The sequence below is a fragment of the Plodia interpunctella genome, chromosome 6 (genome assembly GCF_027563975.2).
Source record: "Plodia interpunctella isolate USDA-ARS_2022_Savannah chromosome 6, ilPloInte3.2, whole genome shotgun sequence".
Lineage (NCBI taxonomy): Eukaryota > Metazoa > Arthropoda > Insecta > Lepidoptera > Pyralidae > Plodia > Plodia interpunctella.
The window spans coordinates 9,431,565-9,448,427 of record NC_071299.1 but is presented as its reverse complement, the minus strand read 5'-3'; the positions used below and the strand labels follow the sequence as shown (position 1 = coordinate 9,448,427).

At 35.2% G+C, this 16,863-nt stretch overlaps 3 protein-coding genes across 3 annotated transcripts in view; 1 reads left to right on the top strand and 2 right to left on the bottom strand.

The window, feature by feature from the left end:
* The window catches only part of LOC128671076 (MAP kinase-interacting serine/threonine-protein kinase 1-like), a 60,572-nt gene extending 54,633 nt beyond the window's left edge, over positions 1-5,939 (bottom strand). The window contains exon 1 of the mRNA XM_053747222.2: positions 5,821-5,939. The gene's annotated coding sequence lies outside the window, so the exon portion shown is untranslated. The remainder of the gene's footprint in view (positions 1-5,820) is intronic.
* A 1,040-nt stretch (positions 5,940-6,979) lies between these two features.
* Positions 6,980-12,960, top strand: Hakai (hakai). Its single transcript, XM_053747236.2, has 9 exons — positions 6,980-7,468; positions 7,721-7,908; positions 8,086-8,160; positions 8,476-8,577; positions 8,899-9,006; positions 9,473-9,607; positions 10,074-10,206; positions 11,011-11,176; positions 11,981-12,960. Exons 1-9 carry the CDS (start codon positions 7,258-7,260, stop codon positions 11,982-11,984), a joined length of 1,122 nt encoding a protein of 373 aa, XP_053603211.1. The 5' UTR covers positions 6,980-7,257; the 3' UTR covers positions 11,985-12,960.
* LOC128671082 (uncharacterized protein) lies at positions 12,951-16,811 on the bottom strand. Its single transcript, XM_053747237.1, has 4 exons — positions 16,240-16,811; positions 15,801-15,996; positions 14,759-14,935; positions 12,951-14,364 (listed from the first exon to the last, which is right to left on the bottom strand). Exons 1-4 carry the CDS (start codon positions 16,748-16,750, stop codon positions 14,127-14,129), a joined length of 1,122 nt encoding a protein of 373 aa, XP_053603212.1. The 5' UTR covers positions 16,751-16,811; the 3' UTR covers positions 12,951-14,126.
* Positions 16,812-16,863: the final 52 nt, after the last annotated feature.

Sequence of the window (16,863 nt, the reverse complement as noted above, 5' to 3'; positions counted from 1 at the left end):
AATGTAATAAGCAAGTCTTTAGATGGCTAAGAATAGTTTAAGTAGAATAAATTAGTTCCACTGATGGACCAATTTTTAAGAAGTCAGTTCCGAAACGACTTAATCATGATAGAATATAATACCTATATGCATATTTTTTCATTCTTACTTATAAATAATATCACTTTAATTCATATAAGCTGGGCGAGATGGAAAGCCTGCGGCGAGCTGCACCGGGGCCAACAACTAACAATCATAGACAACGGATATCGTTTGGAATTATCTAGCAATTACTATGTACCTGTGGAGATCTGGTCCTGGACCTGTTTCACGGCTCACAGATATATAGCCAACGTTTATTAGAAAACAATAATTTGCGTTCGGGTGAGCTAAAATGTCGGACAAAATGCGCATAAAATGTTCTCATTTTAAACACCTGTATAAATTATTGAGGGGTAATGTTCCACTGGAGGCCGGTGGGTATAATGGAATTTAGGTTTATGCTAATCGTTAACGATTACATTGTTATAATAAATATAATCTAAGGCCAGGCAAATGTTGATTAAATTCTCGCAAGACAGGCCGGATCGAAGTCACCTAAAACGATAGTTATACTTACTACATTTTTTCAGAAATAGAAGCAATAACTCGCAAAACTCGATTTCATACGAAAGGTTTATAATATCCTTCAGCAATCGACATAAGTGCCTTTGTAGTTTAGGATTCCTTGTTATACCGCACTCTGTCCATCGACACATCACATTTTATGCATAAACAAATTATAGTAGATGACAACTTTTGTATCCGCCAGTGAAATTTATTTATAAACTAGGACTGGGGTTTTTAAAGCTATCTTAGAGCCCTGTGCATGTCTGGACGTTGCAATAAATACATCTATAAATATATGAAATTTATTGGTTGACTTGCTCTAATAACAGCGATTCAACTTCGTGGTGTAGTTACATTTAATCCCTGATTCTTTATGAATGAAAAAGCGCATGAAATGATAACAAATATTAATCGTTTCAACACCAAACAAGCAAACGATATTTGGAAATTCAGAGTAATGCAAATATTTACCGACTCGTTATCGCACCGTAAAATTAAGAGTTTGGGAATACACGAACAGGGAAAATCTGCGGAAACAACTTTCGAGAAATGTGGCTAACTGACAGACATGCTGGTCTATTCGGGGTAATCTCTGAAACAACGTCGTGGCGAAAATCAGATAGTACGAGGAAGTATGAAATTCTTGCCAAAATTATTTTTACAATCTCTAATGGCTTTTCGTGCATAGCCTCTCGAGTTGATCAGTGAAGGTTATCGCACTGAAAACATGGGAGATATTTTAATTTTTGAGAGGAAGATATACGATTTATTCTCCAATCGAAAATATCTGATCCTTCCATGACTGGAAATACTGCGATAGTTTACCAGATCATGACATGTAAAACGATGTGACAAAAATATGTTTGACATGTCAAGGATATGGACACCAATACACGTTTAACATCACATCGCATTCAATACACGTCACACAAAACAACTTAATTATGCATCTCACACTTACATCAGGTGGATAGATGGTTTTGTCTGTACGTTTTTTCGGTGTATGAAAAATACACTTGGTGACACGATGAACATATTCTGTCAGAAAGATCGAAGCAGAACTCAGACCAAAATGATAAAATACTGCTTAACAAAAATGAAGAGGGCTCACTACTAAAATTCCGAATTTTATAAAGCATGTAATAAAAACAACATATGTTATTTAATGTATTAACTTCACACAAAAAATTAAAGTTTAACTGCTGATTCCACCAAGGCTTTAAACGTTCTTTAACCAGTAAATACGATGCATCCACGGCATCATTCATTTCTGATATGAGAATCTGATGATAAGCACCTGATGTTGGTATGTCATCATCATAATTATGCGTGTTTAGGTGATTGGGTACAATTAACTTGATCAGCGGACCAAAGAAAACATTAAGGAATGAATATCTCTGACACGTCATGTATAGTCTAGTAATAGTTTTCTAGGAAAAAGTCTCTACCACTGCCAAGTAAATTTTCAAAATTTTAATAAATTGGCAGCATTATTGTTTCGGGCATTAACATTGGAATCGTTGAATTACATGGTTTAAAATCCAAATTTACCATAATGCAAATTAATTTTATTACTTTTTATGTGGAGATTAAAAATAATAATAATAATAATACTACTGTAAGTACAACGTAGAGACGTAGATAAATTGCTCAGGCATCTGTCTAAAATCAATTTATGAGTGTAGATATTTTTACAACTAAACAGAGTTAGGTACTTTAGCTTAGAGCAAACAAATCAAGAGCAGCAACCACAACAATAAAGATTTTTTTTTCCACCATGAAAGCAAACAAAACAATAAAACTCGCAATCATCTCGGCAAACTAATAGATTTTTATCAGCACGCTTCACAGTCCATCATCAATTTGTGGCTAGTCGTGTTATCGACGGAGCGTCAACCGGCCCTGACCGACTTGTCGACCGCCAACCCATGGGCCTTACCTGTAAACTGCTCTGCAACACGCAGGTTATGTACTCGTGATCATTGTTTATGTATTTCATTTAATATTCTCAGATTCATTAAAAGAAGTAATAAATCTTGCCACATCGTACGGTATGAATCAGAACAAATCCAAAGATTTTTCTAGAAATGGTTGTCGGTTTTAGTACTTTTCCAGGCAAATCAGAAAAGCGTAATAGGAACAATCAAGAATCAACAATTCTACCCAAGTACATAACAAATTCGATGCATGATACGATTTTTATTATTACTAGTTGCATCATTTTAATTTTTGTTCTATCATCTTGAATTGAGTTAGTATACTTTACAAGTTGGCAATTTTTGTTGTTAATCATAAACATTCAAAGCAAAATTTGATTAAAGTACCAATTTACAATTGATGTATACATACGTGGTAAGTATATGGTACTTATCTCCGTGTAAAATAGATTTCTCACCTACATGGCCTCACCACAGTCATACATGCCATGCGTATCATACGTGAGCTGAGCATTACGCTGAGCTAATAGGTTAAAATGTACCTATACTTACTTTTAAAAGTGTAATCATATCTTCTGCGAGGACCTTTTACAAGCTGTAGTTGACTTGACGTATTTTGAACGCGGCACAAGACACACTCAGTGTGTTCCGGCCCTTAGCTACACTCATATGACTTCTATACAACGTCAGTAGCAGTAGGGAGCGTCAACCGACCCTGACCGCGTTAAAAGCAGCCAGTGCCAGAAACTATACCTCTGAATCTCGGAGCAGTAAACTGCACAAGTTGCGTAACCTTTTAACGACAGATAACAACAAAAATGAGAATTGTTGTGCACGTTGGCAGCTACAAATACCTAGAACCCACGAAGTTCCCACGTTTTGATTTTCTTTCTAAAACGAAAATTAATCGGGTTTTCACTAACAGAGCAACTTTCTTGAAATTGTGTCTTTACCTACGTATAGGTATACATTCTTTAGAGAGTAAATACTGGCTCTAAATTAATTAAAACACTAAACACAGTGTCTGGACCACAATATGTTATTGTAATATTTCAGTAAATATTGCGTGAAAATAGTTTCTGGAGCAAAATTTTGTAAATATCTATTTTTAGAATGGCATTGTTTATTACTTCATTTTTTTAGATACACGGGAAAAAACGAAAAATTTAAATGAATAGTCATTATTTTATTCAGCGTGCAAAAAAAAAACAAAAGACAAAAATATATAAATAAACTTTTGATCAGTGAACAAAGTAAACGAGTAAACGTTACTGATTTACAACTTCCAAACACTGGTATACTTATGGCGCATTCACAGTAATATTCCTCACTATTCCATTGATTTATTTACTCGTTTACTATAATAACAATAGGCTTGATAATTTTAACATATATACCTACCTACCTTTATGTTGAACGAATTATTGAATAGGTAATTTAATTAGCTAATTAAGTGATAAATTAGCCATACATGAAAACACCTTCTACCAGGTTTATGCTGTTGATTATCAGAAAAAAAGTCGAATAAAACTTGGCTTGGTAGATATTTGAAATCATAATCATAATTCGCTATGTATGCACTTATTATAACCTACCTAGTTTTTTTTAATACACGGAAGAGTACCCAACAAATTTAATATCAGGGTGTCGATTCTATTAGTCTTTAATGTACTAAATGCAACGTGATTTTCGTAAGTTATGGCTAGGATATTGGTTAAATCTGAAAGTAATCAGATTTTATAATTTTCTACCTTTCATATAAGAACAACTAAATCTAAAAATACATCTTAGCTCTTTAGCTTATAAAAAAGTAATTATTCATATTTTTATTTATGACAAAATCAAAATTACTTTATGAAAAAGCAATTATTGTAAATCGGCCAATCATGTAATTTACAGACTCATGCTTTTTTCAAGTCATATGAATGTAATTTAATCATTTCATTCAATATCTATAATATCTATAATTAATTTTATAAATTAAATTAAATACCTGTAGTATCTATAAAAATTAGATATCTATAATATATATACATATATAATATATTTTCATTTATAAATAAGAAAAAATAATAAAAGTGTATTACCAAACTTTCTAGAATGTTTCGATTTTCCCCCTCAGTTCAGAGTAACTTATAAAAATTCATTAAAAAATCTGACAAACACATGTTTAAAACATTTGATATTGCGACATTGACCTCTTGAGTGTTTGAGTTCATCTGGCCAAACAAATTATTAATACAACACCTATCCCTAATATTATAAACTAGCTTTTGCCTGTGGCTCTGCCTGCATAATATCATATTGGAAGTTATTTTACAGTCATTTTTTCCAGAATGAATGGTAACTCCTTCTTAATAATGCTTGTATTGTAATACTTTTAATACATGTGTACAAAATTTGAAGAAGTTAAAGCTTGTTAACAAACAAACTTACTTTCTCTTTTTTAATATCAAGTAGGTAGAAATCTATGGAAGACAAAAAGGGAAGGTCTTTGCTGAATTAAACAGACTATATAAAAAAGTAGCACAGTTTGGATAGTACCAAGATAAGGATGCAAATATGTTGTATGCGTATGTGTGTCTGCATGTTCCATTTACACATCAAAGCGACGAACCAATTTTAAGAATTTAGCATAATAATAGATTAAACCTTGGACACAGAATGAGACTATAATTTGTTACAAACTTACAAAATACAATTTTGTATGGGTGAAATAGGGCATGCAAAGATCAGTTTACTGAATATTAAAAACTCACTCAAATAATGTGGCCAGCTGTAAAATTTGAGCAATACTTTTGAATTTTATTTCCTAGGAATAAGGTTCAAAAAGATGACTGGAATATTGTAGGTGACCATAGTCAAATAAATAAAAAAATTGCAATTTTTTTGTATGAAACTACAACACAAGCTAAACTCGTTCAGTGTGCTCATGCCATAATAGAAATACCATGGTTTATGTTAGATTTTGCTTCCTGTTACGATGTTCGAGTTATATGTTTTATAATATCTATGTGTAGTTTGTCTGTATACTACTAACTGGTATTGCGTCAAGTGTAGGTAGTCCTGCAAAAACGACAGTATCCACAGATTCACATGGATAAAGTTTACGCCGTTCTTATGTTGTAGATCAATGATACATCATTCGCGGACGGTCTCCTTGTCTCTTATATACATCATCTTGGGGTAATTAAATAAAATTGTCGGTTTTAACAGAGAAGAAGAAGACTTTTTACCAATTCTTTCAAGAGATTCGCACATTCTTACAATACAAGCTGATAAAAATGTTACTCACGGTAGAATTCTTACTTCAGCCATCGTCTGCCATAATGGAAAAACCAATTTGAGCAATTTATTTGTGTAATTCAACAAAACATAATTTGAAAACAAATTCGAAGCCATTGACTTGACAAACAAAACTTTGAAAGCCGGTTTACGATTTGACAAATGCAAATGACAGAATTGACAGATAACAGTCTGGCATTCCTTGTTCCTAAATGGTCTGTGCTTGTTCCTCTCATGAATTCGTTTGTTATCTATTATTCTTTTTCAAAATAAAACTAAAATATTATGTACCTACTTTATTTTGTAGGGATGGGCACGAAATCTTAATATTTTTGCTCTATATAAATGGAACGGAATAAAACAAATGATGGTGGTAGTGTAGTTTGATTTTATGCGATTGTTTTGATTAGTAATCAAACAACCGAATCACACATAGGCATTTCTTATATATGAATATATCTAATAACATATATTCATTAATATTTAATCTAAAAAATATTCACATATAGTTATTCTTCACAAAAATACTTAGATATTATAGCAAGAGTAGAGAGCAAAAAATGCATTGCATTATTTGTAGGTACTACAAAAGTAATACACTGTTGTATAGAAATCTTTTAGAGGATGTTTATTGTACATAATTCGTGTGAAGATGTACTATATAATATTTATTTATTTACCACTCTTAAAACTATTTACATTATATTACAGGACTGGCCTAATTTTACAATAGTTACAATTTTACAATATTTGACGACTTCGGTGGCGCAGTGGTAAAGTTCTTGCCACTGAACCGAGAGGTCCCGGGTTCGATCCCGGTCGGGTCATTTTGAAAAATGATCTTTTTCTGATTGGCCCGGGTCTTGGATGTTTATCTATATATGTATATGTTATAAAAATATAGTATCGTTGAGTTAGTATCCCATAACACAAGTCTCGAACTTACTTTGGGGCTAGCTCAATCTGTGTGATTTGTCCTAATATATTTATATTTTATATTTATATATAATAGTGTAACTACTATGTTCAATAAATTAATTTTAAAAAAGTGCTACTTTTGTGAATTTACTAAGAGAACAGGAAAATAAAGTTATTAGTCTACATGCAAAGGATTAGTTTATTTACCACCAACTGGCGATTTACAATCGATTTGGTCGTGTAGCGTGTAGCATGCATGGACATCACTAAACAATAACTAACTATTCAAGTATTCAATCAAGCAAGCGACTGCCACTTTTTTTTCTCTAAATTAAAATACTTATACCCAAAACGCCACGATAAAATAAAATAATAATATACCTATATGTATAGTGCGTGTATGCGATTATCAATAATATGTATGTATATAATATGTACGAACGCATTTAGTACGTATTTGATTCGTTACGTTGCAAGTGTTGAGGTTAGGTGAGCGACAGCGCATCTCTAGTTTTCCTAGAATTTCCCAATGAATAGCGAGAAAAGGAATAATCGTGGACGTGGGCGAGGGCGAGGCCGCGGTAGAGGCAGGGGTAGAGGTCGCGGCCGGGGCAAAAAGGTGCCCAAGGTAATGTCCAGTGACGAAGAGGAATGCTCCGTAGAAGAATCTTCTCAAGACCCTGAGGAGCCGGCTCCGGAAGAGACAAAGGAAGAGGCTGAGTCCGCAGAGCCACCTAAATGTTAGTAGTGATATTGATTTCTGTTTATAAAATATATGATCTCTTAAAATAGATACAAACAAGACAACACCAAGTACTATTCTAACCTTTTGCCTAGTTATGTCAAATTCATACTACTTGGTTGCATAATTTTAAAAAGACTTAAATAATAACTAAACATTCTTGTTAATTTTGATCAAGTGGTAGGACAATAGTGCTGTCAGATTGAAACTTCAAACTGAACAATTAACATTTTGTCAAATTTGTCCACAGTGGAAGTCCCCTCTGATATTTCTCAGCTTGAAGCTCCAGTGTTCACCACATTGCAGCGAGGGCCTCCTGAACCCATGCTCCGGTTGGACTGGTGTCATAGAGCGACTCTTATTGGAGAAAAAGTTCTTAATCCAATGATATATTGTTGTGATATTTGTTCCAAACCTATACTTATCTATGGACGCATGGTGAGTTCGTATAACTTGCTAGATTTTCTACCCAAAAAAGGAAAATACAATGTTTGTTTAATTTGTTCATATTGATGATGTAAATTGATTCTTATATAAAGTAAATGCTATTGGAATCAAATATTTATTGCACATTCATTTATTTTAACAGGAAGTTTTTCATTGTTTTTGTTTCAGATACCATGTAAGCATGTGTTTTGCTTCTCGTGTGCTAGGGCTGATCACACACACTGCCCTAGATGTAGGGAAAAGGTATGACCACCTTTATAATTACCTCTTAGTCTCACAGGATAGCTTTTATTCATTACTTACACAAACTATATCTGAGGTGGATCTCAAAGCACTTACTAAGGTTTTGCGAATGTACTTGTAGATTCTGTGAACCGCTGCCAACTTAGAGGTACCAGTTAACCCACAAGCCATCAAGGGTGCTAAGGAATAGGGTGAAATAAATAGAGTGCCAGTATGTGAGGACTGATCACCTGAGATCTTGGTGACAACTAAGAAATAATAAATTAGTTTCTAATTTATTACTTGTTTGTGTATAGCAATCTGTTTTCATTTCAGGTTCTACGTGTGGAGCAAACAGGCCTCGGAACTGTGTATATGTGCACACATTCTGGGACCCGGTATGGCAACACAGGTTGCCGAAGGACGTATTTGTCACAGGTTATTGTTAATTTTTTCAATTTGTTTTCTTTTTAATTAATTTAATTTTTTCAAGGTTTTTTTTATAATTTCCTAATATTCTATTATAGTCCATTAAATACACAAATAATAACAATAATCATAACTTTAACATGAGAAAAATGTTACAATTTTTTCAATCAACTTCCAACTATTCAAATCACATTTGAGATACTTTTTATTTTTTAGTAAATCTCGTAATAAATAAAAGTGATAGTTACATTTCATTATTGTATTTGGTTACTTAAATAACTATATGCATTTTGTAAGTAGCCAATTCTAGATTAAACTTGATATTTCCAGCGTGACTTACAAGCCCACATCAACCACCGACACATATCGTCAGGCACAGATTCCAAACCGGAACCTGAACCTCCTACACCATCTGTTGCTGTTGTCAAACCTATAACTGTGAGTATATATTATTTTTTTATGGCGGTTTAAACATGGTAATTATAAGAGGTCACATTCTTAAATGTGACTTTCTACAGGAAAAGTTAGCTTTTATATGAAATGGAAGTACATTTTAAAATTTCAAATGCTTGAAATTTTCTACTTGTATCTTTTCATTATTGATAATGTGACTGAGAGTTTAAAATAAGTGTTCGCGCTCTACGGCGGCGAAAATAAACAGGAAAACGCTCAGATAAGAGACAGGGATTGTTACGTTACATATATAATAATTCCTGTGTGTAGCTTCCTTACTGCTTCCCGGATAGATTCGTACTACTTCCCGGATTAGGCTGGGCATGTGATAAGGGACAAAAGATGTTAGCGCTTATTCTCGTTGCCTCTCATGTATTTCTTACGCATATATTTTGTATGAGCGAAATGGAAGATAGAACGGGATCTATAGCTGTCTCTTTCTCTGTGTGAGATGGCGCCGCCGGCGGCGGGCGCGGGCGCGGCGAGCGCGGACCCGCGCACGCACACGGCCGAGCGGCGCCCGCGCACCAACCTCATCACTGTGCCCATACAGGACCAGGACCACCAGTACTACACCTACTACCCGGTCAGTACCTTGAGTTCAATGTATTTAGTGTAGTTGCTACTTTTTTCAAATATTTACTACCTAATGCATTTTTAGCATACATTTATAATATTAACAAAAAACATTATATTAAAATATCTTTTTCTTCTTCTCCATAGTCATATTACTCATGGCTGAGGATCGTGGTCATTACGTGGATTGAAACACACGCAACTTTGTCGGCACCGTTGTCTTCTTCATTTCCTACACAAGTAGATAATCAACCGAAGTGCAGGGTTTCCTTACGATGTTTTTCCTTTCCGAGAAGCACTGATGAAAACTACTGCACATAGCTCAGATTGGTATACAAACTGATGTGGCACGAGTTGGATTCCTAGCTGAGATCTTTTTTCGTCTTAACTATTACACCACCATCGCTTCAATTAGTATGGCGAGAGTTGCGGAAACCAGTTATACTTTTTCAATAATAATAGGGCATGTGTTGCAGCCGCCGGCGCCGGTGCCGCAGCCGCTGGGCGCGCCGGTGTCGGTGCTGCCGCACCTGTCGGTGCCGCCGCCGCACTCGTACTACACCGCGCCGCCATACTCCACGCCGCCCGCCACTTACGTGCCTCCGCCGGGTAAGTCATTTACTAAAATGGATATATTAATCCTGCCCCGCCCTAATCTTTTCGAAGTCTTTTTCATTTATTTAAAGAGGTTTTTCCATACAGGAATATTAAGTAATTTTGATAAATTGTCTTGATGTATATAAAGATTTTAAGGCCCTGTTACACTGCTTGTTGATGAAGTATCTGATATTGATATATAATAATATGTAACTTAAAAAATAAATAGTATAATCACATCATCAAATAGTTAGCTTATCTGTCAGATTACAATATGATATTAGAAAGTGGTGAAATAGGCTATAAATAAAATAGTTATATTTTGAAGATTTAGACAAAGCTAGTAAAATAAATGAAATGCAACAAAACAATGTGACCATGAGCCCGTCATGGATCTTTTATACCTCTACAGGCTTACGGCTTTTTCTTATAAATTATCTTGCAAATTTGTTTTATTATCATACTGTCAGTTTGACCGACACCAATGTTGGCACTAACACTCGGAAAGAGTTAACAACACTTGAATTGGTGTCTGTTTTATTGGCCACCGATAAAAAAGAAACTTATTATTGTATTCTTGCTACAAATATTACGCCGATTGCTTTTTTTTTTCTAAATTTTTGACAAGACTTCTGTGCACTTTGTGTGACTATGTCAACCACATGGGGGATCTATAATATAAACTTATCTAGCTTTCATAATAGTTGTCCACAAGATATAAATGGATTTAGCCATCTGTGATAATGGACTGCTCAACTCATCGCCGACCAAAGAATTTACTTCAATATCACTCGGCTTGCTTTGCATATGTACAAGGCGGTGCGATGTCGACGGGCGCGGGCGCGGGTGTGGGCGCGGGCGGGGGCGGGGGCGCGGGCGCGGGCGCGGGCGCGGCGGTGAGCGGCGCGGGCGCGCGCTGGCCGGACGCGTACTCCGCGCCGCCGCCCGCCGCGCCGCCCGTCTGGCCGCAACACTACTACAGGTTACCTTCACATTATTTATTATTTTTTGCAGTGAAAACTTTTTAGCGTTGTGCACTTTTTGTGATGGGTAGAAAATGTTAAACTCGCTTCAAGACACGTGACCGTGATCGAAAATTCGTAAGACGTTAAAAATGCACAACGTTAATATTATTCAAGATGTCACTTCTGCCGGCACTCCCAGAGTGCTACCCGTTTTTTTAATGTCATTTTTTGTCAAAGGGTTATATCTATTTCAGGACTGCTTAGGGTCTGGAAGGATAATTTAAAGTTTAAATTGTTTTTCTTGTCTTATTGCATTCGATATGTGACAAAAAAATCATTATAAACAGTTGAAGAGTTCCGTCATCGGGAGCCAACCCTGGACTTCATGCTCGTGCTCTTATACATTTGTCATCAAAAATAAATGTGTTTACAAAATTTTGACTCTATGGGTTGAATATATCTGCTTCAAAAATCCAGTTGCAAGATTCAATTTGAGCTAACATAATACCGTATACATAGCAAGTTATTTAAAAGATTGTAAGAACTTAACATATCCTAATATTATGAATGTGAAAGTAGTTTTGTTTGTTTGTATGTTACCTTTCACACTTTACCTGCTCAATCTTCTTGAAATTTTGCATACACGTAGTTTGAAGTATGAAGAAGGACATAGGGTTAGACTTTTTGTCTTGAAATTCCCACGGGAGCGAAGCCCAGGGGCGCAGCTAGCCATAAGAATATTATGGAACAATCCACCATCCGTTTTGTTTTTTAACTTTTAGATTTAGTATATAGATTAACCAATATTTATTATTCTACAGGTAGCCCCGGCCGCCCTATAATAGAAGACTGTTCTGAAGTGACAATTATGAGTGCCACCATAACAGTGTAGTATGAATATTGTGAAGTGATTGTTGTTATAATGTAGTGGAATGTAATGAAATCTATAAATAGACAAATGATATAGTGCTTTGGAATTGTGATCACAGTCGTAAACTATAGCTTAATATAATAAATAGTACGGCCACGACCCACCTCTCTGAATCGACTCCGCCCACATTGTTACCAGCTGAATAGGGACGATTGTACGCCACACAAGCCTATACATTCCCGAACATACTGCGATTATGACGTCAGCCCTGGCGTCTTCTCACTTCACTCGAGCATGGTACGTGTTCACTTGCACAGATTTATGGCAATGTATGTACATAACACCGCGTCTGTTTCATACATTTTATAGGAAATCAGACGTATGACTATGGACTTTAAAAACCATATTTCTGTAGTATGGACGTAAATGTTGCTAATAGATATTTGCATAATGGTGAAAATCTATTTGTATATGGATTAATAATGTCTGTGTAAAAGTGTAAATATTGAAATTCGAGATTCCCTTTGTATATTAGATTGATCTCTATAATAATATCCCTGCTGTCTAAGACACAAACTAAGTGCCGAAGCTAGTTTTTGGGCAATATTTATCCATAATTTTACTAGCTGAGTTTTCAGGTTTTGCAAATTTTGTACTTCCAGTTTATTTTCTTTTCAAGTCTTCCCAATTAATATTTATATGTTTCCTACTAATGTTGTCCATAATTTGAAGCATCTATTATATTCATCCCATCTTTATTGTTATTATTTATTCATGTAACTATGTATGAACTACATGTATAATATATAATAGAGACAAGTGTATTAAAACTTCATAATGATCTGTTAGTGCATTGGACATTGGTTAATTTGTGACATGTGAAGGAATAATATATGTAATGAACAAAAATACAAACTATGTAATAATTAATTGGGTATTTATTTATTAACACTAATCAATACTATTTACAATATTTCACATTCATCAACATTTTACTCCACCATCAACAAATGCATTAAAATCTGCAAAAAATATTACCTTTTTTATACTCATACACATGTTTACCATATTCACTGAACATTTATAAAGAAAATCAAATACTATATGTATTAACTTCACAGTTCCATTGCAGATAGCCTGATATAAAATTAAATACAAAATAAATAAAAATATTAATAACAAAGTCCAAATCAGCTCCTTGCATCTCAAAACATACACAAAATGAAGAAATAAAGTTAAAAAATAAAAGCAAACTGAACCACAGATTGTATAATAGCCACTATGTAACAAATACTTCACTCATATTTTTTTAGGAAAAAGATCTTTAAATATAATAACTTTGACAAAACTATTTTGTCTGTGTAGACAGTCTGACCAATGTCACATGATCAGTAAATTGTCTTGGAACTTTGAAACTGAACTAAAAAGTACCCACAGATCAGAAACATCACAGCCCCAAAAGATCCTCATTAAATATGAAGATAGTTTCAAACTTCAGTTCATAATATGCTCCCAAAGTATTATTTTAGGTGAACACAAAATACAATTAAGTTCTTTGAGCAGACAGAAGTCATGCCATGCTTCGTATTAAACATACCTAAGTATTTTCCTTCTCAATCACATATTAATTGTTTGCTTCTTTAGACTTTGCATTTGAAGACATTTGTGCAAGATGGACATCAAAAATTTTCCTACACTCATGAAAAAAAAATATTTAAAAATTACACTTTCTTAAATTAGAGTAGGTAGTCAGTCAAGTAATTTTGAATAACATGGCATAACACTTATATTTCAGATCACTTTGGAAAGAAAAATTAAACCCTTCAAGGGAGATCAAAAACATCTCCCAACTAAATCTATGCTTTTTCACATCCCTGTATTGTCGTAACAGTGGTAATTTTTACCATATTTACACTAATTTTTGAACATTCACACTTTTTCATCCAAGTCTTATTCCCAACAAGTCGAACTGAATTGCAAAAATTGACAGTCATAAGTTCAAGGACGTCCATAATGCACGATTGTCCATGCATAGACTCATGTAGGTATCTACATTGGTTCTGTGAACAGCCTTATATTTACTTAATTGACTTTAATCATGACTGTTTGGTCGTGGGTGGAGTTGTGTCTGTCCCTATGTCGACCAGAGTGGCTTCCACTGGTCCTGAAGTTGACTGACTGCTCTCCGGGGCTTCGGTAGGGAACTGAGGTATCACATGAGAAGATTGCATTTTTCTCACAGCGTCCATGTTAACTTTGGCAGATAAGTTTTTCTGACGCGTCTGCTCCGACGTTTTAGATAACCTCTCACTTAGCGCCTTCAGGGCAATTTGCCTGAAATATTTAAGATTAATAGTAAGTATTAAGGTTGATTTAAACTAAACATTCTATGCCTACTTAGGCGGTCCATCAATGCTCGGCCACAGGTTATTGCCCGCCATTGACTGGACGTGCCATAGAATGAGCGAGCACTCTCTCACGTTGTGTAATTGCACTGAACATTTAGATAATAAATATTTGTATTTAAACACAAAGACTGAAATGTCATTATTAATTATCATTTAAATAAAGAATTATTTAAAATACTAATCATAATCAAAAAATTAAATCAATAAAGGACATCCTGGAAACTTAACAGTTCCCGAGGCAAAATCAGACGGGCGAAGACGCGTGTAAAAGCTAGTATTAAATAAATTTGTCAAGGTCGGTCTCGGCCCGCGCCGCTCACCTCCGCCTCTCCATGTCCTGCGGCTCGACGCCGGGCATGGAGATGGTGACGCCGCGCGGGCTGAGCGCGAGGTGCACGCGGCGCGCGCCGGGCGCGCACAGCCCCAGCCGCGCCAGCACGCGGCGCGCGGGCGACAGCACGCCGCGCACCAGCGGCTGCACCACCGTCGGGAAGAAGCTGCGATCCGAACACATTTATCAAACGTCAGACAGAGTGAATAGGCATTTTTGAGCTTGCGTTTAACACCATAGGCCTCATCTCTGCTTCCTATTAGGCTAGCTAGATAGAGCAAATGTACGCAAATTGCTAATAAATAATAATACAACTTTGGAGATTTTATCGAATCTTTTCTGTATTCTTCAATTAAAACTGTTGACTGAATGTGCATGACACATATTTATTTATTGAATAACTAATGGCCCATCACACACCACCTAAATCATTCTCAGTGATCACACTATAATATTGCTGGTAACCACATTAAAATCATTACAGTAGTTTTATATTATTCTTGTTTTAATATGTAAGGATGAATTATAATAAAGAGATTAATATGCTCCAAGATATCAAGCATGCAAAAAATTTAACACATTTTTCAGTAATTTAAGAATGCTGTAAATAATCATGTTTGAATAAACAGCTTGTCTTATATTTGGACTAACAACAATGATAAGTAGAATTAGGTAATTGACTGTTTCCTTAATGTCTCTTTATTCATTTTAATTAGAGTAGTAATGATATCAATGGCCATTAACCAAAAATTCCAATTACTATGTAGTAGTGCTTAGATTGACTGCAAGTAATGTAGTTGAATGACCTCCTAAGAGAGTCCCTAGGTAGTCAATCATATTGCAATATGAGTGAATAAAAAGGATATCTGGAGCTGAATTACAATGAAGAGCAGCTGCTGCTATATACATTTGACAACTTTTCATTTTGGTCAAGTATCCTTGTCATTCAAATTTTACACATAGGCCAATAACAGTCATGATACCAATGAACATAAATTATCTTAATGTTCAGGTAATATAAAGAGTTTTACTTGTCAAAACTGAAGTTGTCTGCCATGTCTCCCCGTGTACCGTTGCTGTGTTGTTGCCAGAAGCGCAAGTAAAACCAAGAGAGTATAACGCCGCTGCCCCACATGCACGGGTATGTGCCCTCTAGTGCTCCTACTGCCCACAGAATGATGGCCACAATTAAGATCAGCAGAGGCAATGACCGGTTTGTGAGTTTTCCTGAAAAATATGATACAGATTTACGAATAGTACAAATACTTATGAACTAATAAAAGAATTTAATTTTTACATGAAAAATACTATGAAGGTGTGCTATTTAATAAATTGTTTGATGTTTAAAATCTTTGTTGTTATCACACATAATAGATTGAAAACCTGGTAACTATAACAACATAATAAATAGTACAATAATATGTAAACTATTAATTATTCAATTCATGTGAAAAAATTTAAAGTACTTACCTAGTGGTGTTTTTATCAGTAGATGATCTGGCATTATTTGCTTGACAGCCACGCTAACAGCCGCCAGATAGCCGGCCAATCCATGGACGTGTATATCAAACAAGTAAGAAGCTTGGCCCGTGCAAGCAAATATTACTAAGTAGTAGAAAGTTGTGAGAAATGCCACTCCAAAGTTGGTCAGGAAAAAGAATTTTATCATCTCCATTTGACCCCATAGTGGCTCTATTAGCTTCCCACACAAGCCTACGGTAATAATGTCAATCACTACCTCCCATAAGTGGATCTCTAGGAACCAAAACGTGAAAGTACACCACAGTTGAAAAGAAGGTGGCAACAAATACCCTGGTGTTACACTTAAAACATCAACAGCCACTTCGGAAAACGACAATATGTATCCAATCACTACAACGACACAAATGAATTTAACCGAGGGGGAAGTGTTTCCTAGTAAAGCAGAAAATTGCTGTCGTAAATATGGTAAATTACGACTGAATACTCTGAGCGCAGCCATTTTTATGAATGACGGCTGATGCTGATGGATGATCTCAGTTGTCTTGTCAAAACGAAACGCTTAGCCTGTTGGTTGTCACATAAGGTTGTCAAAGGTTTTTTTTTAAGCTTTTA